The sequence below is a fragment of the Notechis scutatus genome, chromosome 11 (assembly GCF_049901735.1).
Source record: "Notechis scutatus isolate UNSWTSFEM ecotype Mainland chromosome 11, rNotScu1.2, whole genome shotgun sequence".
In the NCBI taxonomy this organism is placed as follows: Eukaryota; Metazoa; Chordata; class Lepidosauria; order Squamata; family Elapidae; genus Notechis; species Notechis scutatus.
Genome location: NC_142019.1, coordinates 20101281 through 20124576, shown reverse-complemented (window position 1 = coordinate 20124576; position 23296 = coordinate 20101281). Strand labels below are relative to the sequence as shown.

Here is a 23296-nt window from a genome sequence, read left to right as displayed (position 1 = left end):
ATAAGGTGTTAATAATTAAGATACAGGATAGTAGCCTAAAAAACCCATTGAAAGGGGTTTTTTTTCGGGCTGCTATTCCTTCTTGGACCAGAGGAAGGCCCTGTTTTCCAATTCCAGGCTGCTGCAGAACAGGCACACGAGAAAGAATCCGGTTTCAAAAAAATGCCCTTGAAAAGGTATTTTTTCTGTGTGGCCGCAATACCGGCTTTCACCACAGGAGGGCACCGTTTTCTGCCCCGTAGAAAGAGCATTGAAGTTTTCGTTCGTCTTTTTAACTCGGTTTAAGAAGCGGAACTCCTTCTCTCCCTGTGTTGCGGGCCCTGGTCCTCCTCTGCCCCTATTAATAAGGATGCGTTTTATCATGGTGATATAGAATAATAAACTTAAAATCCTAGCGTGGCGAAAAAGTCGCTGCGCGAGGAAGTGTGTGTGTGTGTGTGTGGGGAGACTAGAAAGAATGGACTTGAAGTCGGCCGTCGTAGAAAGGTCGTTCTTCTCAGGCATGGGGGCGGGGACGGGGGGACAGCCGCGCTGACGGACAAGTTCACCGTGCCGCGAAAGGACGTTGAGGGGACGACTTGGAAGGACGGACGGGAAGTCGGCCATATTGAGAAGGTCATTTTCAAAGTAACTTGATCGTCTCAAGAGCAACATAGAGGGGCGGGGCTTTTCCCCCCGACGCTCTGCTCTGCGGGCCGCACTTCTCGGTCTCATTGATCCTGGGTGAAGTGGAGGGGTAGGGGACGCGTGCGCGATGTCGCAGGGCTGACCTCACTGTTTTGGTTTTTCCTAAACAATAAAACGTCATTGTGCACGAAAAGCGTTGTTCCCTTTTTTCCCTAATCTTTGGTAAATCCTTGCTTTCCCCGTTGGCTACTGGCTTGCGGCGGCACCGTCTTCCTCGCTTGGATAGGCCTCGATTTACGACCGGCACATTTAGTGACCCTTGAGTTGCCATGGGACTTATGTTGGCCTCATGTTGTCCTATTAATATTAATAAGGTGTTAATAATTAAGATACAGGATAGTAGCCTAAAAAACCCATTGAAAGGGGGTTTTTTTCGGGCTGCTATTCCTTCTTGGACCAGAGGAAGGCCCTATTTTCCAATTCCAGGCTGCTGCAGAACAGGCACACGAGAAAGAATCCGGTTTCAAAAAAAATGCCCTTGAAAAGGTATTTTTTCTGTGTGGCCGCAATACCGGCTTTCACCACAGGAGGGCACCGTTTTCTGCCCCGTAGAAAGAGCATTGAAGTTTTCGTTCGTCTTTTTAACTCGGTTTAAGAAGCGGAACTCCTTCTTTCCCTGTGTTGCGGGCCCTGGTCCTCCTCTGCCCCTATTAATAAGGATGCGTTTTATCATGGTGATATAGAATAATAAACTTAAAATCCTAGCGTGGCGAAAAAGTCGCTGCGCGAGGAAGTGTGTGTGTGTGGGGGGAGACTAGAAAGAATGGACTTGAAGTCGGCCGTCGTAGAAAGGTCGTTCTTCTCAGGCATGGGGGCGGGGACGGGGGACAGCCGCGCTGACGGACAAGTTCACCGTGCCGCGAAAGGACGTTGAGGGGACGACTTGGAAGGACGGACGGGAAGTCGGCCATATTGAGAAGGTCATTTTCAAAGTAACTTGATCGTCTCAAGAGCAACATAGAGGGCGGGGCTTTTCCCCCGACGCTCTGCTCTGCGGGCCGCACTTCTCGGTCTCATTGATCCTGGGTGAAGTGGAGGGGTAGGGGACGCGTGCGCGATGTCGCAGGGCTGACCTCACTGTTTTGGTTTTTCCTAAACAATAAAACGTCATTGTGCACGAAAAGCGTTGTTCCCTTTTTTCCCTAATCTTTGGTAAATCCTTGCTTTCCCCGTTGGCTACTGGCTTGCGGCGGCACCGTCTTCCTCGCTTGGATAGGCCTCGATTTACGACCGGCACATTTAGTGACCCTTGAGTTGCCATGGGACTTATGTTGGCCTCATGTTGTCCTATTAATATTAATAAGGTGTTAATAATTAAGATACAGGATAGTAGCCTAAAAAACCCATTGAAAGGGGTTTTTTTTTCGGGCTGCTATTCCTTCTTGGACCAGAGGAAGGCCCTGTTTTCCAATTCCAGGCTGCTGCAGAACAGGCACACGAGAAAGAATCCGGTTTCAAAAAATGCCATTGAAAAGGTGTTTTTTTCTGTGTCTTTTCTTAGCAGCTAGCTGGCATGGTTTCAGGCCTATAGGTTAAAAATTCAGTGTTTCCTGAAAATGTATCTATGTAGTGGACTTTGGAAGTGACATCATTAGAATACAGCATTACATCGCATTTTCTCATACCGTATATACTCGAGTATAAGTCGACCCGAATATAAGCCGAGGCACCTAATTTTACACAAAAAACTGGGAAAACTTATTGACTCGAGTATAAGCCGAGGGTGGGAAATGCAGCAGCTACTGGTAAATTTCAAAAATAAAAATAATTAATTTGGGAAACGATCTCACTATCATGAAAGGTTTAATTGATTCACTAACCCAAAAGAAGAAGATGATGACAGCGGGAGGCAGGAGTCACTCTCTTCCCCTCCCTCGGAGGCCCCTGAGTCAGGAGTCACTACCGCCGGCGCGGCCCCAGTCCCGCCGCCTCGGGAAGGGAAAGGCAAAGCGCTTTTGCCTTTCCCTTCCCGGCTGGGCTGTTGGGAGTCGCTGCCACCGGAGGCCGCGACTCCACACCATTTTTTTTCAGAGGGAATCTGACTCGAGTATAAGCCGAGGGGGATTTTTTCAGCACAAAAATTGGGCTCAAAAACTAGGCTTATACTCGAGTATATACAGTAATTCTTTTAATCAGGCTGATATTTTCACAAATTAGCCACTCAGAGTTCTTTGGACAGGACAGCAAATTTTATTGTTGAGTGCTTTTAAAATACAGAACAGCGATACAGAAAGAACACATTTTGTGCTTCAACATTGACATTTCAAGAAATGAAAGTGTCTTACGACAGCATCCAGTTAACCCTTTCTGTATTGAACATGGCATTTTCCCCGCTCCCTTCCCTTTCAATCATAAATCATTGGAATATAAATAACAATTAAATTATAGGAACAAAAAAATAAAATCACTTAAAGCAAACAAGAAAAGAAAGACATTCTCTAGAATCACCATGGTATATAAAAAGATTTATGCAAGGCGAGACTGAGAAAGGGAGAGTCTGAAGAATTTGCAGTGCAAAATTCTCCTGGTGGAAAAACCGACTTTCATCCTAAGAAGATGGAATATTAAGAGCAAGGGAGTGCTAGTTGCAAAACTATACGCAATAATAGATATTTTTCTCCTCCTTCCCTCTCCTGGGAAGAAATGTCAATGCCCTGCACTGATCAGTTAAGAGGAAGGGGGCAAGATAGACAAACAGACAAATGGATGATAGAGGTAGAAAGGCAGGCAGATGACAGAATGGATGGAGAGAGAAAGAGAATATATATATATATATGAGAGAGAGAGAGAGGGATGATAGAAGTAGACAGATGACAGGTAGAAGGATGGAGAGAGAAAGGATAGATGATAGACATAGGATAAAGTGAATGAAAAAGAGTTGATAGAAGACAACATGGTAGCTAGAGTGAGTGAGAGATAGATGCAGAGATGGATCGATACAGATCGATCCATCTCCAGTAAACGCTCAGATGCACCCATTCACCTCTACCCTGAAAAGGAATTACAGGTTATAAAAAGGGATAGATAGATAGATAATAGATAGTGACAGAGAGATAGATGGACAGAAACATTTTTGACCCATGGTTGAATTAAAAAAAAACAAAAAAACTACCCAAACTGTTCAGCAGAGGTGAAGATGGCAGGAGCAGTAACTTTGTCCTTCAAGCTGCAGTTGAGTTTCCTCAACAAAAATCTCTTTTCTCCAAAAACCACATCAAGACCTCAGGAAGAACTTCAATTCTTCAGATCTTATTCTGCCTTAGAAGGTGGGGATGGGCTCAGCTGAAGCAGTCTCCATATTTGAGCAAGCTAGTGTGATGTCAATCAACCAATCAACCAACCATGAAACCAAAACCTAATAAAGTTTAGTGGGTGGGGAAAGAGGCCTTCTCTAAACTCACCCAAGGAAGATGGAGAACAAAAGCAAGCTGGAAGGAATGAGGATTTGGTCTATGGAGAGTCTCAATCATCCAGGATGACTCATGGTTGCCTCAAAGGTGCTTTTTTCAAAAGGCAACTTTTTTTTTCCTCCTGGAAGATATTTTGCTTCGCCCAAGAAGCTTCTTCATTCTTCAGTTCAGAATTGAAGAAGCTTCTTGGATGAGAAGCAAAATGTCTTCTCGGAAAAAAATCAGAAAATCCAGTTGCCGTTCCAAAAAGCACCTTTGGGGCAACCCCAAAAGACATATAGCAGATCTGAGCTATGTTGGGAACCTCATCTTAAAACTAAGTGGGTTAATTGCAGGATTCAGGGTGCAGACACTCTTTCTCAGCTTATCCCTCCTTGCAGGAATTGGTAGGATGAGCTCAAAGGTAATAAGGAGAAAATTATTATCGGTCTCCTAAATAAGCTCTAAATCTTACCGATAGAGGACAAATGATTTCCAGAAGCAAATTATGTCCCTCTAGTTTTTATTTTTAATTCTTTGCACAAAATACAACCATGAGGTTCAAAGGATATTTACTTACTAGCATCCCTCAGCAAAATTTAAAGCCACCAGGAGACCTGAGAAAGGGAAAACCAATCTTTGTTGATCAGGCTTTGAGAAAGAAAGTTATGCCATACTTTGGTGGAAAAACATGACTCACATATGACATAATCCCAAAAGAGAAGAGGAGGAAGGAGAACAACCAAGTAACATCCAGAAAATATATGCATATATAGATATAGATATATCATTTATTTCTCAAAAGCCAGCCTGGCTGCATATCAAGGAACTAAAAAATAAATAAATAACCAGAACAAAACCAAGTAGAAGAAATACATAATCAAGATGACAACCCCAACGACAGCAATGTGAGAAGGGAAAAGGAGGGAAGTTATAACAGTTATTTTCAAAAATGCAAGCAAATTGCAACGCCTAGGAGACAATATTCACAGTTTGCATCCGGGGTTTAGTACAGGATCACAGAGCCATAAATAAATCACAAGCATTCATCCATCCAAGCAGGGGGAAACAGAAAAAAAGGGGTGGGGACCAAAAGACAGTATTGAAAACATAATCACCATTGTCTTATCTCCAATGATGAAGCAATGGGACCTTCCAATATGGGCAGTTGAATCTGACTATTTTATTTTCTTGTGTACATACAGAGATAATATCTATAGTATAGAATATATTATTCTTTATCTTCCTCCACTCATCCTTTAGACACAATGCATATGTTATTATTATTGTTTCCTATTTAGCTTCATACGAGCAGGGTATCATGAGAAACTTCAAGGTTTTGCATTAAAAGAAGCTGCAGGGGAGATAGAGCTGGTGATGGTATCAATTCCCTTGCTAGAAGTGGAAGAGGATGAGGAATGGAAACCTGAAGGAAAAGAGAAAGATGATTTGGAAAGAGAAGAGTGTACATTAACTGAGGATGGGTGGAGAACCTCAGAGGGGGGTGAGGGTGGTCTCTGTGAATGCAATGAGGGGAATTCTGGAAAAGGTACATGAGGGAGGGCAACCTCTAGTGGGCTATACTTGCTTGTGAACTTATCTTTGGCACTGCTCAGAATCAGAACATGTCCAAGGAAAGACACTGGAGTCTCTCCATTCGAGATGCTACTGGGGCGACCCTACTTGGCGAAAATAGGGAATCCAATTCCTGAATTTAAAGACTTGTTTTTGAGAAAATATTTGCAGATACTGTCCAGGTGTTTTTTTGCTTTTTCTGTATAAACAGAGACTGTTGGTGCAACGACCACCTCTTGCTGGGAGCCAACATCCCTTTGAGACTGGAGATTGGGTTCTGACAAAGACTTGGAAAGGCGAGAAGCTGCAGCCTAGCTGGGAAGGCCCATACCAGGTGCTGTTGACAACTGAATCTGCAGTTCGCACTGGACGCATTACAGCAGAGTCAAGAAGGCACCGGAACCTGAGAAACCTTGGAGGGCAGTTCCAGTGGATGGTCAGCCGCTGAAGCTCACTTTGAAAAAATGAAGTCTGAACCCTGGACTGAGCTAATTGTCTTTATTCTAGGACTAGGACTGGGAACTTCCTGGGGAAGCGAGGATTCACATCAACACCAGAATGTTACTTGGGTTGTACTTGATTCCCATTCAGATATAGTCAATTGGACTAGCGGAAAGAGGCCTCCCAATACTTGGTTTCCAGAACTGCAATTTGATTTGGGAAGGGTCCTCTTGTCCACCACCGATGACACGTTCATAAAGAAACATCATTTTTACGTCTGCCCTGGACATAAAACTGAAAGAAGCTACAAAAAAGACTTGTGGAGGGGCTGGTCAGTTTTATTGTGCAGCCTGGAGTTGTGTGTCTACGGGACACATCTGGTGGGACCCTCTGTTCAAAGGTGATCTGATACAGATCATTCTGGGATAGTACAGGACTCCATGAAAAAACTGAGGGAAGGACTGAACCAAAGAAAAAGAGAAAGGGATGACCACCCTAATCTCCACTCTAATAGGATCCTTAATTTTGTTATTATTAATCTTCACCTTTGGTCCATGTATCTTGAACAAATTAATGTGAGTTTGAGTCAAAGATGGAACAAGAACGGGGGATTGTGGGAAGTGTATTCATTTTATGACTCAAAGCTCATGATGAAAAAGGGATGTTTCCTTTGAAGTAAGGAAATGCAGTATCAAACACTGATTAGAATGTTGACTGATCTTGGAATGTTTTTGAAGCACTGGGAGATATCACACATTTTGGAATGCCTTTGAAATGCTAGATACCGGATAAGGAAGTATCTGTTACAGCTAGGTACCATGAAAGATAATAAAATGTAACTTGTATCCTGAAAGATAGATTGTAAATCAAGCCATTTGTATACTGGGAGGGGGGAGTAGTAGGGGGTAGTTTTGGGTATAAGAGTAGAGCCTTTAAGCTTTGCCTTTTGTTCCTCCCACCTGCCAGGGCAGGAACCCGTTTCTGCAGAAATGTTACAATAAAACCTTTTTCCTTGGATCAACTTTGAATCCTGGTGGTTTTTCTTAGCCACAATCTCACAACCCCAACCCTCTAAGCCCACAACCTCATCTTTTTCTGGGACATCTTTTTCTGTTCATCTATTGCGGCTTTCGGTCTCGTGTTGTCCTATTAATATTAATATTGATAATGTGAGATTGTGGCTAAGAAAAACCACCAGGATTCAAAGTTGATCCAAGGAAAAAGGCTTTATTGTAGCATTTCTGCAGAAACAGGTTCCTGCCCTGGCAGGTGGGAGGAACGAAAGGCAAAGCTTAAAGGCTCTACTCTTATACCCAAAACTACCCCCTACTACTCCCCCCGCCCCCAGTATACAAATGGCTTGATTTACAATCTATCTTTCAGGATACAAGTTACATTTTATTATCTTTCATGGTACCTAGCTCGTAACAGACACTTCTTTATCCGGTATCTAGCATTTCAAAAGCATTCCAAAATGTGATAGTTCCCAGCACTCCAAAAACATTCCAAGATCAGTTCTAATCAGTGCTTGGTACTGCCTTTTCTCACTTCAAACGGAAACACCCCTTTTTCATCATGAGCTTTGAGTCATAAAATGAATACACTTCCCACAATAATAAAGATACGGGATAATAGCCTAAAAAAACTCTATTAAAAGGGTCCCCCGCTTCTTCGTTATTCCTTCCTGCACCACAGGACGGCACTGTTTCCTGTTTCCCTCAGAAAGGCGGCCGTGAAAAAACCGTTTCAAAAAAGGCCCCTAAAAGTTATTTTTAAAATGAGACTGCTGTGCTTACTTTTCTGTCCCTTCACGAGAGGGTTCGAGCTTTCGTAATACCGTATTAATCTTCATCATGAGGCGTTTCAATTACTAATGATTCGGAATAATAAACTTCAAATCCCCGAGTGACGAAAAAGTCGCTGTGCGAGGAACTGGGCGGGAAGACTAAAAAGAATGGGCGGGAAGTAGCCCGCCACAGAAAGGTCGTTCTTCTCAGGCATCGGGGGTGGGGGGACAGCCACGGTGAACGGACAAGAAGTTCACCGTGCCGAAAATGTCCGCGCGAAAGGAAGTTGGGGGACGACTTAGAAGGACGGACGGGAAGTCCGCCATGATGGGAAGGTCATTTTTCCAAAGGCGGTAGGGGACGGACGTGGACGACGGACAGGAAGTTCTCCTTACCGAGAAGGTCGCTGCGAAAAGAAGTTGGAAGGACGACTAAGAAGCACGGACGGGAAGTCGGCCATGATGGGGTGGTCATTTTTCAAACGCACTGGGGCACCGCCGCGGACGACGGACAGGAAGTCGGCCATATTGAGAAGGTCATTTTCAATGGAACTTGATCGTCACAAGTCCTGCATACACAGTCAGCTAGAAGGAAAATCAGTGGCAGCACCAAAGTCAAGGAAGGGGAAACAAGACAGGCTACAATTAAAAGACAAAGAGTAGCAAGATCAGAGAGTTGATGCCCAGGGGTGGCACTGCCAGAACATCAAAGCCTAAGAAGATGTGATGGGTAAAAGTGGGGCAAGGAAAAGTAATGGCGGCACCAAAGGAAGGGAGCAAAAGACAGATTATACTTCAGACAAAGAGCTGCAAAAACAGTCAGTGCGCACTAGTGACAGTGCCAAGTCCACAAGTTGCTAAGTTTGGGGACCCCTGCTCTAGGAAGAGTGCATACACACCAAAGATTGCTTTTGGTTTATGAAAGACCAGTGTGGATAAAAACACAGAGAAGTGGAAACAGCAAACTTCAGTGGTCATCCCGTGACCAGGGAAACTGATAAATACACTGGTTGCCGTTCAGGAGAGAAGAGGTGATCGCAGGAGAACTCCTTTTGACTTGAGATTCCTGGAGGCAGTCTTGAGTGCAAAAGAAATTAATAAACCTTTTGGCCCTTCGCTCATTTTCCCTACAACAACCGTGTGAGGTGGGTGGGCTGAGAGAACAACTGGTCAATAGCGCGATGCAGTCGAAATAAACAGAGCGAAGGCGATCCTGTGCCGCTCCTCTCTTCCCAGGGCAGCCTTCATTCCTCCGCGGCCCCGGGCAGAAACGGCACGGAGTGAGGCAGGCGCCGCTTCCGGCGAGGCTTTGCCTACGGCTGGAAGGAGGCGAAAGGCCTCCGCTTCGCTCTGCCCAACTGCCCGGGGCTTCCACGGTCCTCGGGGAAACGCCGCGGGCGAGCCGTTGCGCGCCCCCGAAGGCCCCTCTGCAGCCCACGACGTCGGAGCTCGGCGCCCCCCCGGCGGACAGAGGCGTCGGGGACCCCGATGACCTCCGGCCCTGCCCGCCCGGATTTCCGCTCCGCTCCCCTCCGCCGGGACCGAACCCGCCCGGCCATGAACGGTAGCGAGGCGGTGAGGCTGCTGGATGCCGTTGACTTCGCGGCCCGCAAGCACTCGGGGCAGCGACGCAAGGATCCGGAGCGGACGCCCTACATCAACCACCCCATCGGTGAGGCGGCGGCGCGAGGCGGGCGGCGCGAGGCGGGCGGCGCGGCCGGGGGTAACTCTGCCCCTCCGCTCTCCCCCGCAGGCGTGGCGCAGATCCTGGCGCAGGAGGCCGGCGTGGCCGATGTGGCGGTGCTGCAGGTAAACCGGGAGGGCGGCGGCGGCGGGGATTCCCAGCGGGCGCTGAGCCTCCCTCGCCCCGCAGGCCGCGCTGCTGCACGACACGGTGGAGGATACGGACACCACCTTCGCGGAGATCGAGCAGCGCTTCGGGCCGGAGGTGCGGCGCCTGGTGGAGGAGCTGACCGACAACAAGGCGTGCCCCGGGCCGAGCGGAAGCGCCTGCAGGTGGAGCGCGCGGCGGGGCTGAGCGCCGGGGCGCGGCTAGTGGCGCTGGCCGACAAGCTGTACAACCTGCGCGACCTGGACCGGCGCGTGCCCGAGGGCTGGTCCGAGCAGCGCGTGCGCGAGTACTTCGCCTGGGCGGCGCGCGTGGCCAACGCCCTCCGCGGGAGCTGCCCGGCGCTGGAGGAGCCCCTGTGGCGGCTGCTGGCTGCCAGGGGCGTCGCGCGCTAGCCCGGAAGCATCGCGGAGGAAGTGCCGGAGCCGCGGACCGCGCACTTCCGGGAGGGGCTCGGGCGCCCCCGCCATGGCCTCCCGCGGCCCGTCCGACCTGCCGGACTTCGGCCTGCTGAAGCGTCTGGCCCGGGACCAGCTGGTCTACCTCCTCGAGCAGGTGGGCGCGGGCGGGGGCGGGGCGGGGCTGGGTCGCGAGGGGCGGCCCTGACCCGATTCTCGGTTCCGCAGCTGCCCGGCAAGAAGGACCTCTTCCTGGAGGCCGACCTGATGAGCCCGCTGGACCGCATCGCCAACGTCTCCATCCTGAAGGTGGGTCCGCGAGGGGTCTGGGACCTTTAGGCTCCCACCCTGGGACGCGCGCCTCCTTCGCCTCCAGCCCATTGACAGCCAGCTTTCTTCCCCCAACCATTCTCCATGGCCAGTGGGTCCCTGGCCATTCGTGCCTGCCCATTCGCCCAGGCACCCTTTGACCCCGCCTTTGGCTGCCCACGACAAATAGCCCCCAGCCAATCGGGTGATAGGCAGAAGCAATGATGCTGCGGGGGCAGCGATGATTGGATGATCGCAGGGCCTCGGGAGGGGCAGCGTCTGATACAAAAGAGATTTAGTGCAAAAGCATCCCGATCTGTCACAAGGACCAGGGGGAGGGGGAGCAGGAGGGACCAGGGAGAAAGGGAGGGGCGCCTTTAGGGAGCTTTGCAAAGACAAAGACAAAGCTTGCAACTCAGTCAGCTCCAACCAAAGGAGGGAGGAGGGGAAAGGCTGGAGCGGCTTTTGACGCTGTCTGGGGGGGCAGGCAAAACAGTGATTTGCTTTTTATCATTTGTCAGGCTATTGATTAACTAGAAACATTTTGCAAAAAAGTGATTCCTGGTAATTGGCTGGGATAGTTGTTTGCACCTAAATGCTTTCTTTCTAAAGGAATCTTTCTTTCACTCATTGTGTTCCCATCCTGTAACACCAGAAGCTGTGCCAGCCTTGCCACTCCTCCCTCCTTTCGTTGGAGCTGACTGAGCTGCAAGCCAAGCTGTCTTTGCAAAGCTCCCTAGAGGAGACCCTTCCTCCCTGGCCGCTCTTAACACCCACCCACCTGTGTCCTCCCCCAATGGGTCTAAAGGCTGCTAATCCACAAAATACCACAAAAATATATATATTGCATCACATGCTGCCCTCCCCACATCCCCTGCAGTCACCCATCACCAATTGCCCCCACAGCATCATTGCATCTGCCTGCCACCTAATTGTCCCGTGCAGCCAAAGGCTGGTGTGAAAGGGTGTCTGAGCGAATAGGCAGGGACCCATTGACTGTGGAGAATGGCTGTGGGAGGGCCAGCAGGGGAGGAAAGCTGGCTGAAAATAGGCTGAGATGGGTGGTTGGGGGCAAAAGAGGGGTGGCCAAGGATCTGTGCTTTAACATCCCATTCTGGTCCATGGGGGGGGCACCTCCTTTGTTCCCTCCCGCATCCGACAATGTACATCTCTCCATGCAGCAGCACGATGTGCACAAGCTCTACAAGCTGGAGAAGAAACCAGCACGCAGCTCCAGTGACCAGTGAGTGGGCTTGGGGGGGAGCCAGGGGCATTCCACCTGAGCCTCCCTGACTGCATCCTGCCCTTTCCTCCAGGTTATGCTTCCTGCTCCGTCCACGACTCACAAGTGTCCGGCTGGTGGCAGGTGAGTGGCAGGGAGCACCTCCTGGGGTGTGTGTGTGGAGGGGTTCCATGAACTCAGTGCTGACTCGGTGCTCCTTGCAGAATTGATCAATGCTGACAAAGCAGAAGGTCGGGTGCGCAAGTACAAGATCATCTTCAGCCCACAAAAGGTGAGGCTCATGGGGGGAGGGTGCAGGCAGCCGGAAGCGTTAGGTTAGCCTGGTGTACCAGTGAAAAGCTTCCCAGCCTGGGGGTGAGGGAGGTCACCATGGGCTTGAACTTTGTAGAGGTATTGGTCAACATGTCAGCTCACGTTTAAGTGAGCCTCCTAGCAGAATCCCCCTTTTCCTTTCCAGGGCAGATTATCTAAGGGGTGGGGGCAGAAGTAGGTTTCAGTTTCCTGTCCTCAAAACTTCTGGCCCACTGAGTGGGTACTTCAAATTAGAGCATCAGCTTTTGGGGAGAAACTTATAAGGGATGAGGAATAACATAGAGGCATTGCACTATCCCACTTGGAAAAAGTTTCCTCCTCCACCTTTATTTGTTGCTGGAAAGAGATGTTTCAATCTGTGCTGGTTTATCCTGCCACACACATAGCCCAGTTCAATTTGTCAGTTTAACTTGGGATTCCAGTGACATTGGTAGTGTGGCTTCTTTGTGGCATGTGTGTGTGTGTGTTTCAGAAGCTGTTGTGATGCCCAGGAAAGGTGGGATAGGTTTCCCTTTCTGTTTCCTTAAAACAGGGTTGGGGAACTATGGCCCTTTTATGACTTGTGAACTTCAACACCCATGCTGGTTCAGGAATTCTGGGAGTTGAAGTCTACAAGTCATAAAGAGGCCAGACAGTTCCCCACCTCTGCCTTAAAACCTGCACTATTAAAGTCCCAAATTTAAAAAAAAATGAGATTCCAGGAACAATCTTCAGGTGAAGGCCTTGTGTGGTACTGATTAGAAATGCTGTGTCTTGAAGGCGGCACCACACACCACCCTTCCCTGGATTATTGAGCCTCAGCTGGTAAATGAGATTTGTGCCATAGAAGGCCCTCGGCCAGGAAAGATTATGAAGCCCTTAAGGTCCTTGAGGCTTCCAAGTATGGCACTTTCATGGTTACCTGAAGTTGGCTGTCTTCTCCTGCAGTTCTACACATGTGAGCTGGTGTTGGAGGAGGAAGGGATCTATGGTGGTAAGTCTCGAGAACAGTGCAAACACAGCTGGATGCCTCTGTTCAACCCAAAAGTACGGGGAAAGGGGCATGGAAATAGATGGGAGGTGATGATTTGCTGGTCTCCTTTCCTCTAGACTTAAACCTCTGGCTATTCACTCAGGCTGTGAAAGGTAGATAAGAGAATAGGCATCCAAACAATATCTCTGACCCTCTAGATGTGACCTGGGATGAGTGGTCCTTCTCCCTCCTCCCTCTGGATAATGACATCATCAGCATGGAGCTGCCCGAGTTCTTCCGAGATTATTTTCTGGTTAGTAAAGTCATTTATGCTGGCTGTGATGAGTGTCTTGGTGGTTGCCTGCTGTCTCACCAGTATCACTAGTCTTGGAGGTTGTATTTTGGTCCCGCCTTGTAAATCCTTGAGAGGCAGTTTGGTGTAGTGATTAAAGCACCAGGCTACAAACTGGCAGACTTGAGTTCTAATTCCACCTTATGTGCAAAGCCAGCGGGGGAACTCTGGACCAGTTGCTCTCTCAGTCGAGGAAGAAGGAAGCAAGGACAAATCACTTTCACCCTGGAAGAAAATTACAAAGACTTGTCCCAGGAGTTGCAGTCAACACTGATGCAAAGGCATGCGTACTATATCCATGTACATGCACACAAATAGCAATAGCACTTAGATTTATATACTGCTTCACAGTGCTTTTACAGCCCTCTCTAAGAGTCAAGCATCTCGCCCCCAACAATCTGGGTCCTCATTTTACCAACCTCAGAAGGATGGAAGGCTGAGTCAACCTTGAGCTGGTGAGATTCGACCTGCCAAATTGCCAGCTGTTAGCAGAAGTAGCCTGCAATACTGCATTCTAACCACCTGCGCCACTGTGGCTCTTACATACAACCTTTAGGACTTGAAGGTGATCTTTTTAAAAAAATCACTTTTTTACATTTATCAGAGCACATATTCTAAAGAAAAGTATTACATATTCACATAAGATTATAAGCCTTACATATTTGTATAAAGAAATCTTTGTAATAAAAGCCACATTTAATTATTAACTGCCAATTAGTAATGACATTTCAGTATTTGCATATATCAGTGATACAATGGTTGGGTCATATTGCAGGTCATGATGCTTAACTGATACTGTTAATATGATTACTGTTTTGAGTGCTAGTGGAGTTTTGGGTTTCCAAGAGTCAACTATTCCCTCCTGGTTCCAAGGTTCCAACATTCCGTTTACTCTTGCAGGAAGCGGACCAGCGGTGGATCAACACAGTGGCCCAGAGTTTACAGCTGATGAACTCTCTCTTCGGCCCATTCACTGAGACTTATGGAATTGGGCGGTGTGCCAAGGTGCGGCCAGGTCAGCCCAGGCGGGTAGAGTTGCTTAGAGAGCATGTGCCCCAGAGAAAGAAATGGCTCCATGGAGGCTGTTGTTGGCTGAGCCATAAGAACACATTTCAACTAAATGCAGCGGTTTATGTAAAAGGCGCTCTTCCTTCCAAGCTACCCAAAACCTTCCTGAAAGCTTTGCTCTTTTTTTGTCAAGTTTTTTATTTTATATTCTTTATACATATCAATATGTGAATGGTGCGATACCTGTATTTTGATACAAATAAGCATAATATTATTGCTCCCAATTACATTTCATTTTCATTATTTCCTATTATTTACACATACCTTATACTTCTGTCCTTCATTTTCTAAACCTCCCCCTTGTTCTTTCATATATCTTGATATATTAATATATATGTACTATTGTTCCCCTCTTATTTCTCTCTTTTAATTTTAATTCTTCCCCCATATCATTGTAATATTCAAAGACATGTCTTTTTAATCATATTTTCCTTATTTATGTCTTCTATCTATTTGTGTTAAAATTTTATTCTTCTTTCATTAACCAATATCTCAATGTATGCTTCTAGTACCAATCACAATCATTTAAACAATTAAAATACATCTATTCATGTTCTTAGCAATCATCCAATCCATGCCTCTACTGTTAATACACATATTTACATTAAAATATATCCTTTCATTATCTAATCACCCATTAATTTTAGCATTTTACTGCTAATCATATTTTATGCATATTTAATGTCATCATTTAATATCTAATTTTCCAATTAATGCTTAATTTTTATTCATAATTCCTATATTTCACTCTAAAATGTTATCCTAATGTCTATCACACCGTATACAAATAACTATCCAGCATAAATAAATCTAATATTTATTCACCTATGTTTAGTAAAATGTATTCATGGAAGACCTTTACTCTTGTTTTTTTTATCCATCATCTCTTGTCCGCATCAGAACTTTTATTCTTATTTTTTTTGACTTGCCTCCCATATTCTTCTTTTAAATCTTTTACTTCATCTAGCTCTATATTTTGATTCTGCAATCTAATTCCCTCTCTTCTCTATCCTTTCCCACTATCTAATTTTAAAGCTATCTGTTCTAGTCCCTGTCTCTTTCCCCCAAATAGCTTCTTGTTTCTCCCATTCCCTTTTTAAATCCTTTAAAATATTTCCCTATTTTAATTCCTTAATCATTATTAATTGTAGTAGCTTCTCTTTGTTGTCTTCTTTTTGTTGTTTTCTCAGTTCTGCTTTCCTCTCCATTCCTTCTGATGGCTCCTTTCTTTGCTCATTGTTCTGATCTTTATTCCTTGTCCCTTGTATAATATTGTCCAGTTTTTGGTCTATATGATCAAATATTTTCACCATCGCATTATGTTGTTCCTGTAAAAGGCCCTTAATGCTTTGAAACTTCATCTCCATTCCATTTAAAACTCCGCTCCTTTTTGCCTTGCATTGTGACTTATTTGGTTTAATATTTCTCCTTTTTGGCCAGTTGTCCAGGATTCATTGATTCAAAGCAGAGCTTACTAGATCACAATTTTTAATGCTTAATCACTAGTCAGTCAAATCAATTTAAAATACACAAGGGTGTTTTTCACACCTCTTCAAGTCACTTTTGAACATTCAATAACATTCAAAGGTCTTTTAACTGAAATTCTTGTTTCTTATTCAAGTTTCTAGTAGCCTTAGAGTAGATGCATGTAATCCAATGAGTATTTTCAGTCCTTCAGATAGTTATTCCAGACTTGCACAGTTGCCCTCTCATCAGCAGATGGCACTCTTTCTTCAGCCTATTTCAACCTCTCTGCTAGCAAGTCCGATTTTAATTATTTTAAATTATAAATCCAATAAGTAGGCAGTATTTATAAAAAAGAGTTTAGGTCCATTATTCCAGCATTTTAAAATGCCTTCTCGATACCATGTCTTTTTACTTTGAAAGTTCAATTTTCTGTAGATTTTTTTTTTAAATTTCTCTTCTTAAATTCTCTGATATTTTTCCAAGGTGCCTGTTCGCCACTTTGATAAATAGTTCTGGATATATATTCCCCTTAAATTCCTTGCGGTCATATTTCAACAAAAAGTATTCTCTCACCCAGTTCACACACCATTCACTGTGTCTCCGCTTCTTCACTATCTTAGGTGTTCAGACTGCTCCTGGCTTCATGGCAGCCATTTTGCTGCCGCTAAACTTTGGAGGGGGGGGGATTTCCAAGTCAGGGAGGAGAGATGGGGTTCTCCTTGACCTGCACGGCAACCCCTTTACTTCACCACCCCTCCAGGGTGGCTATGGCACCTTATGGAGCCCTCTGACTTGGAGCAGGGCCACAGAGCTCGCAGTCCTTGCTTCCTATAGCACTGGAAGTACAGCCGGAAGTTCCTGAAAGCTTTGCTCTGTGTTGGTAAGATGTTGGCTCTCTTTTGTCATGATGAAGCAGGTGCCTGTCATTAGGAAACGATCTTGCAAGGGAGATCCTTGCAAGGACCTGAAGGGTCCTATAAAGTGCAATGGGTTAATTTCTCCTAGATGGTCCATGAGCTTTGGCGTGACATAGCAGAAGAGAGCGAGGTTGACAACATGGATCGGAAGCCAGAGATTAGCCATGTCTTCCTTATAGACAGAGGTGGGTCTGGGGGAAAGGGAAGGGAGATGGTATCCGGCCTAGAAACCTTCCTTGGTTCCAGTGGGAGCTCCTGCTTAGCCTTCTTTGGGTGCAGGTGCTGTGTGGCAGCTTTCCCCAAGTTTTTTTTTTTTTTTTTTTTTGGGGATTTTGGAAGTCAGAAAGTGATTCCCACAGATTTTATTTCTTGGTTTCACATGTCCTGGAAGTTGCAAGAGACCCAAGCAATTGCCAAAATTGTGAGGCACTCCCAGTGCCATTGGAATTTCAGAGAAAAGCAGCTGTTGTGCCTTAGTTTGAGCAAACATTATTAATGAGCTCGAAATTGGTAGCTAGAAGTGGCAAAATAGTCTGCTTGACCCTGGGAACTCCCTGTATCTGTACCAAGTGGAAGCTGTTCTCCAGTTTCAGATCACTGTTCTTCTACTCTGCCCATAGACACTGCTTTTGGCTTCTGAGCTGGGCCTAGGACTCTTGTTACAAGAGAGGCGTCATGTTTATCTCTTTTTAGATGTGGATTACGTTACAGCCCTTTGCTCTCAGGTGATCTACGAAGGCCTGGTGGATGATACCTTCCGCATAAAATGTGGTGAGTTCCTCCCCATCCTTGAGCTTCTGGCATTGGCATATTCCAGTTTCTGAAGGCTGGATTGGAGGTGTCCAGAGATGCCATCATCCAGAATAATTACTGGGCAACTAATGAGAGGACCCTGGTAAGCTGAGTGCCATGGGGCAAGTAACTTGAGCAACTCATGTTCTGCAGGAAGTGTGGATTTTGGTCCAGATGTTACCTCCTCTGACCAAAGCATTAAAGTCCTGCTGAATTCCCAAGACAAGGTAAACTCTCTCTGCTCTTGGACAGAAGTTCAGGAGTTTCTGAGAGCAGAAACCTGATGGTTGGGAGAGTGGCAAGGGGCTTCTCTGGATTACTGTGGTCTGGCCTGCATCTCTCTACAGGTGTTCAGCGAAATCCGCAATGAGCACTTCTCCAACGTGTTTGGTCTTCTGAGTCAGAAGGCACGGAACCTGCAGGCCCAGTATGATGTGCGTAGGCTAGAATGGGGCAATAATGGCCACAAGGGATGGATTTGTGGCTGGCCCAGCCTGTAGGAAATGTCTCTCTTCCAGCGACGACGGGGAATGGATATTAAGCAGATGAAGAACTTTGTCTCCCAAGAACTGAAGGGCCTGAAACAAGAACATCGCTTGCTGAGTCTCCGTAAGTGTTCTCAGTCAGAGTGTCCCAGGCAGAGGAATCATAGGAACAAAACCTCCCTGGACTCTTTTTTTTTTTTTTTGCATGGCCCACTGCCCCGTCCCAGCCAGATGTGGGCAGCGGAGCCTTTTCAACCATTCTGTAAAACCTGTCTCTGGCCTGGCCCCAGCAGGAGGGCTTCAAGCTGTCTTTAGTTGTTAAGACTCAGTGCTGAAGGATTCACTGGTAGCTTTAGGTGTGTCCCAGAAAATATTTTCCCCTCCTGGTTTGACCATCTTCCTTATGTGTGTAGATATTGGGGCCTGTGAGTCCATCATGAAGAAAAAAACTAAACAAGATTTCCAGGAACTGTTGAAGACAGAACATGGTAAGAAGGAATGTACAAGCGAACTAGCTGAATTCGATGATGGGACTGGAGTTGGTTACTGAATGTGGGAAGGTATCAGATGATGGAAATTCTCTCCTGAAAACCATTAGAACCAATGGGAAGGTTAGCAAGTGGACAGGAGGTATTTATGGATAAATCTATAAAAAAGTATTTTGGCAACAGCAGAATTTGCTGGTTGTGAACATTCATGTCCTTTTGCATGCAGTAATTTCTGTGTTGCTGATTGAAAAATGGGTTCATCTATAGTGATGTAGCAAGCATGGAAATGAAAATGTACTAGAATGAGTAGATGCAAGATACATATATGGTAAAGACCAGCTCAAGGAGGTGAACACTTTGGAGGAATGTTTGCAGATGAGGGGGAAAGGATGCAGAAACCTTAAGACCTGCAAATGCTGCATAAGGGAAGTGGATTGGATGTAGTGGATTGGATGTAGTCCATTGTATGGAATAAGCGGCTGGAAGGGCAGAAAAGGACATTGATTCCCTTGTTGCTGGGAGTATCCGGAGAAACATCAAAGGAACTTGAGTGGGTGGGCAAAGAGGTGGTCTGGTCTTGCAGAGGAGATGATTTCAGATCCAGATGCAAAAGAAGTGCATGAAGGAAGAGGAGAGATGACGGGCAGGATATGAAGTGGGGTAAGCATGGCTGCAAGAAGAGGAATGCATGAAGAACTGTATTGAACGGTTTTGGTATCGAAGGTTTAGTTAAAGACTTTTAAAAATGCCTTTACATTTACTTGGCTCACCGCACTTCGTATAACCCTACCCCAAAGCAAGGTTGGAATCAGTACGCATTGTTCTTGGGAGTCTCCATATGAAAGCGGGGAAAGTCTCCCTCCTGCCAGCCTTGGGCACCAGCCTGATTCTGAAAGATTCTCAGCTTGAGGGTTGGGTCTGTGGGCATTGGATGTTTCCTTTCTGATAGCTGGAGGGGCCTCATGAGGAGGGGAGGTGCTAGGAGGCAGAGGCCACGCGGGGGTCTTTGGCAAACAAAGGTGAGAGAGAGGCTGGGCCTGGCTTTGCTATCACTCTGTTTGCTCGGCAGCTCTTCTGGAAGGGTTTGATATCCGGGAGAGCATCAGCTTCATTGAAGAGCACATTGACCGGCAGGTGAGAGGAGGGGAATGAGGAAGTGGCCCAAGCCTGGGAAAGGCTATCCATTGACTGGTTTCTCCTGCCCTCTTCTGGAAACAGGTCACCCCGATTGAGAGTTTGAGAATATTGTGCCTGTTGTCGATCACGGAGAATGGTGGGTTCTGGCTCGGAAAGGTGGGCTGAGTCAGGTAGGCCCTGCTGTGTGCCTTGACCCCACATCTTCTGCCTGCTTCTCCAGGACTTTCTCCCAAGGACTACCGCTCCCTGAAAACCCAGTACCTGCAGGTGAGGCTGGACGTGTGGCCCTCCTCCCTCCCCTGGGTAGCAGAGAGGTCCTGAGTCAGCTTTCTGGAGGTGCAGCTCTGCCCCCCTCCCCAAGGCTTTCACTTTCACTGTGTTCTGCACCTGTCTCTTGTTCTGCTGTGATGCCCATCCCTGCCCGTTGACAGAGTTATGGACCAGAGCACCTGCTGACCTTCCATAACCTGAAGCAGTTGGGGCTCTTGACAGAGCAAGTGTCCGGTGAGACTCTGGCGGCTATGGAGAACAAAGTCAGCAAGCTGGTGACAGATAAAGCGGCAGGTAAGGGACTTTGGGATTCCATTGTGCCCTGGCTCCTTCTGGGAAGGGACAAAGAGATGGGTATTTTCAGTCTTCAAGAACCTTCCCCCTCTTCCCCCCACCCAGAGAAGCTCTCGGATGCCTTCAGTTCACTGGCCAGGAAGAACAATTTCCGAGCTATAAGCAAGAAGCTGGGTCTGGTGAGTTCATGATTCAGTTAAGGCAGAGAGGGAAGAGGCCTCCAATTTTGACCACCTGTTCCCATGCAGATCCCACGTGGGACTGGAGAATACGACCTGAAAGTTCCCCGGGACATGGCCTACGTGTTCAGTGGCGCCTATGTGCCCCTCAGTTGCAAGATAATGGAACAGGTGCTAAGAGCCTTTGGACTGCTGGGACTAATAGGGGTGTTTGGGGAGGGCTCCTTTTTCCCCCCTCGGCAGCTCTGGCTTGATTCTTACTCTTATCTCAGGTGCTGGAGCGGAGGGGCTGGCTGGGCCTGGAAGAGGTGGCGAGATTGCTCGGGGGCCATGAGTTTGTCACAGGTAAGTGGCTGGCTAGGCCCACTGTTCTTCCAGCTTAAAGATGTTCTGTGTGTCCTGCTCCATCCAGCAATTTCACCCTTCTGGACAGAAAGGGGCATGCTGCCTGTTCCCTTCAGTGGTCGTGGTGTGGATTTTATTATCAGTAAAAGTATTGGCAGGTGTCCCCCAAGAATTGTGGTGACTCAATCTTGCTAAACTATCTAAAAGGCAATATCGGCAAGAGAATTGGGGAGGTTAAGAGAGCTGCCAGGGTCCTTGGTACCCTCCCGATTCCCATTCTGCCTCTGGGAAATGCTGATATGAAGGAATCATTGTTAGGACTCTGCTCTGAGCGGATCCCAACCTGAGGAGAATGTGGAAGAGATATTGATCAATCGGATGCCTCCATAGGCATCTTCCAACTGATCTGGAGGCATGGATTTAGGTACATTTTCCTTGCAGCTACAGAAGAGCCTCGACCTCCAGCCTCCCAGCAAGTCATCCTGGTAGTCTTCTTAGGAGGCTGCACCTTCTCTGAGGTTGCTGCTCTCCGCTTCCTTGGCAGAGAAAGAGGTATGAGATGCACCCAAACTGGGGCAATGAGTGGTGGACCTGCATGGTGTAACATTATGAGCCCCTGCACATAAACTGGGTGGTGATGTAGGTTAGTTTGAAGTGAGGGCCCTGCTTCTGGCCATTTTAAAAGTAAGCTTGAGCAAATCAAGAGAAAAAGTAAGCTTTTTGTAACCGGTTTCCCCTCAGTGTCCAGTTACACAGATAAGACAGTTGCGGTAGCTTCCCATCGGGCTTCTTTTGGGGTTTGGGGTCTTTGGGATTTTTGTCTTTACTCTTCTTTCAAGAAGTCAAGCAGGTGTCCCCTCCCTCCTTCCAGTTCTTCTCACAGTCCCATGGGATAGATAGTTTAGGCTTACAAGGGGCTTGAGCTGGGGTCTCAGGGCAGGGAAGCCTTTTATTCTCTGCAGGGTCACCTTTGCCTCTCCACCAGGGCTCCGATTCATAATCCTGACGACGGCCATCACCAACAGTGCTCGTCTGCTGGAATCCACCATGGAGATGAGGATGTGACCGCATCTGAAGCAAACTGGAGGCGAAAGGATGCTTGAAAATACCTTGGTTCTTCTGCCCAGCCAGGGAGAAACTGTATTCCCACCAGCTAATCACCATCATTTACCCTCCCAGGGATAAGAAGAGCAGAGAGCACCTTTCCCCTTCTGGTCTTCCATTGGGTGGGAGCTGCTGGGATTTCTCTGTTGGACTGTATTAGTCCAAAAGTGCTTCTTTGGAAACAGGAGCTTTCCTTTCCTTGGGAGAGAAAGTGTCTAGCAAGGCAGAGAAGTGTCCAGCAGTGAAAGAAAATTAGAATCTTTAGTGAAAAGAAGAAAGCCCACAATTTCAGACAGTTCTTTCCTGCTCACCCAGGAAAAATGAAGAAAAATCCTCCATAGACTAAAAACAAAACCCAAGTGGCCCAGTGTCCTGTCCCCCCAATTTTTTTTTTCAGCCTTCAGCTATCTGGAAACTTTTCCTGCAATAAATGGGTCCATGTATAATGCACATAAACATCTTACAGGAAACCACAGGAATAAAACAAAATAAAAGATTAATTCATGTAACTGCTACTGGTCCATTGCCTTTTGTGCTATTTCCTTGATGCCTTTGTGCCTGCTCATTCTCTACCTTCCCCAAATCCCAGATCAGAAGCATGCCCAATTCTTTCTCTTCTAGCAGAAACTGTGCCAAACAAAACTGGATGGAAATTGGGGGGGAGGTAACTGTGAAGGAAAGGACAGAAAAGATTACAAAGAGAGTCCACAGCCTCTAAAAGGGAAATGGGGGGGAGCCACCTGGCAGAAGGACCAAAGACCCACTCATCTTCAGGGATAGGATACTGTTTTTCACATGGGTGCCTTCAATGGCCTCAGATCTCCAGCCATTCCCCACCTGGTTAAAAGCTCTCCCACCCAGCGGAGGGCAGAGCTGATGCAGCGGACTTCCTCGGTGCTCTCAGGGGACCCTTATAAATCCCAACAACCGGTGTTCCCTTTGGATCTAAATTGTCTTGGAGGAGCAATTACTAAGGGGGGGACACTCTGTAGATCCCAGGGATACCGCAATATCCCTGGTTGATCCAGAGATAGCCTCTCTAGCTAACTGGGAAGGAAAGCGGTCATTATGAACGGCTACAAGGCTGGGGCAGCTGCCGACAGAAAGAAGAAATGGAAAGAGTGTAATCAAACTGGGTGAGAAACTTTTTAAACACTATTAAAGGAAGAGCCCCCTGGAAAGAAAAGATAGAGAAAAAGCCAAAAACAAAGGAGGTGATGGGTTAGGGTACCCCAACCCTGGAAGCAAGCAGCGAGGAAAGCAGTTTCTGGCGCAATAGAAAAAGGAAGCCATTAAAAGAATGGAAAGACAATTTAAAAAGGGGACTGGACTTATAAAATCTACTGGACTAAATCAAGGGGAAATGAGAAAAGAGGTTTGGATTTTTCCTTTTTTTTCTTTGCTGTTTATTCCTGACTTTTTAAAACATTAAATTCTTGTATTTTAATATAAAATCT

General features: G+C 46.8%; 2 protein-coding genes across 2 annotated transcripts; both read left to right on the top strand.

Annotated features, from left to right (window-relative positions):
* The first annotated feature begins 9166 nt into the window (after positions 1-9166).
* HDDC3 (HD domain containing 3) lies at positions 9167-11800 on the top strand. The gene is given in 7 exon segments (XM_087973036.1): positions 9167-9550; positions 9632-9687; positions 9752-9860; positions 9863-10282; positions 10354-10434; positions 11616-11677; positions 11751-11800. Coding segments are annotated over 4 exon segments (609 nt in total). The 5' UTR covers positions 9167-9366; the 3' UTR covers positions 10123-10282; positions 10354-10434; positions 11616-11677; positions 11751-11800.
* On the top strand, positions 10166-22348 carry VPS33B (VPS33B late endosome and lysosome associated). Its single transcript, XM_026684701.2, has 23 exons — positions 10166-10282; positions 10354-10434; positions 11616-11677; positions 11751-11800; positions 11881-11948; positions 12917-12962; positions 13160-13254; positions 14194-14298; positions 16834-16930; positions 17439-17516; positions 17691-17764; positions 17885-17971; positions 18056-18146; positions 18436-18510; positions 19580-19644; positions 19729-19783; positions 19868-19914; positions 20079-20211; positions 20317-20390; positions 20460-20561; positions 20663-20735; positions 21177-21287; positions 21721-22348. Exons 1-23 carry the CDS (start codon positions 10196-10198, stop codon positions 21798-21800), a joined length of 1836 nt encoding a protein of 611 aa, XP_026540486.1. The 5' UTR covers positions 10166-10195; the 3' UTR covers positions 21801-22348.
* The last annotated feature ends 948 nt before the right edge of the window (positions 22349-23296 follow it).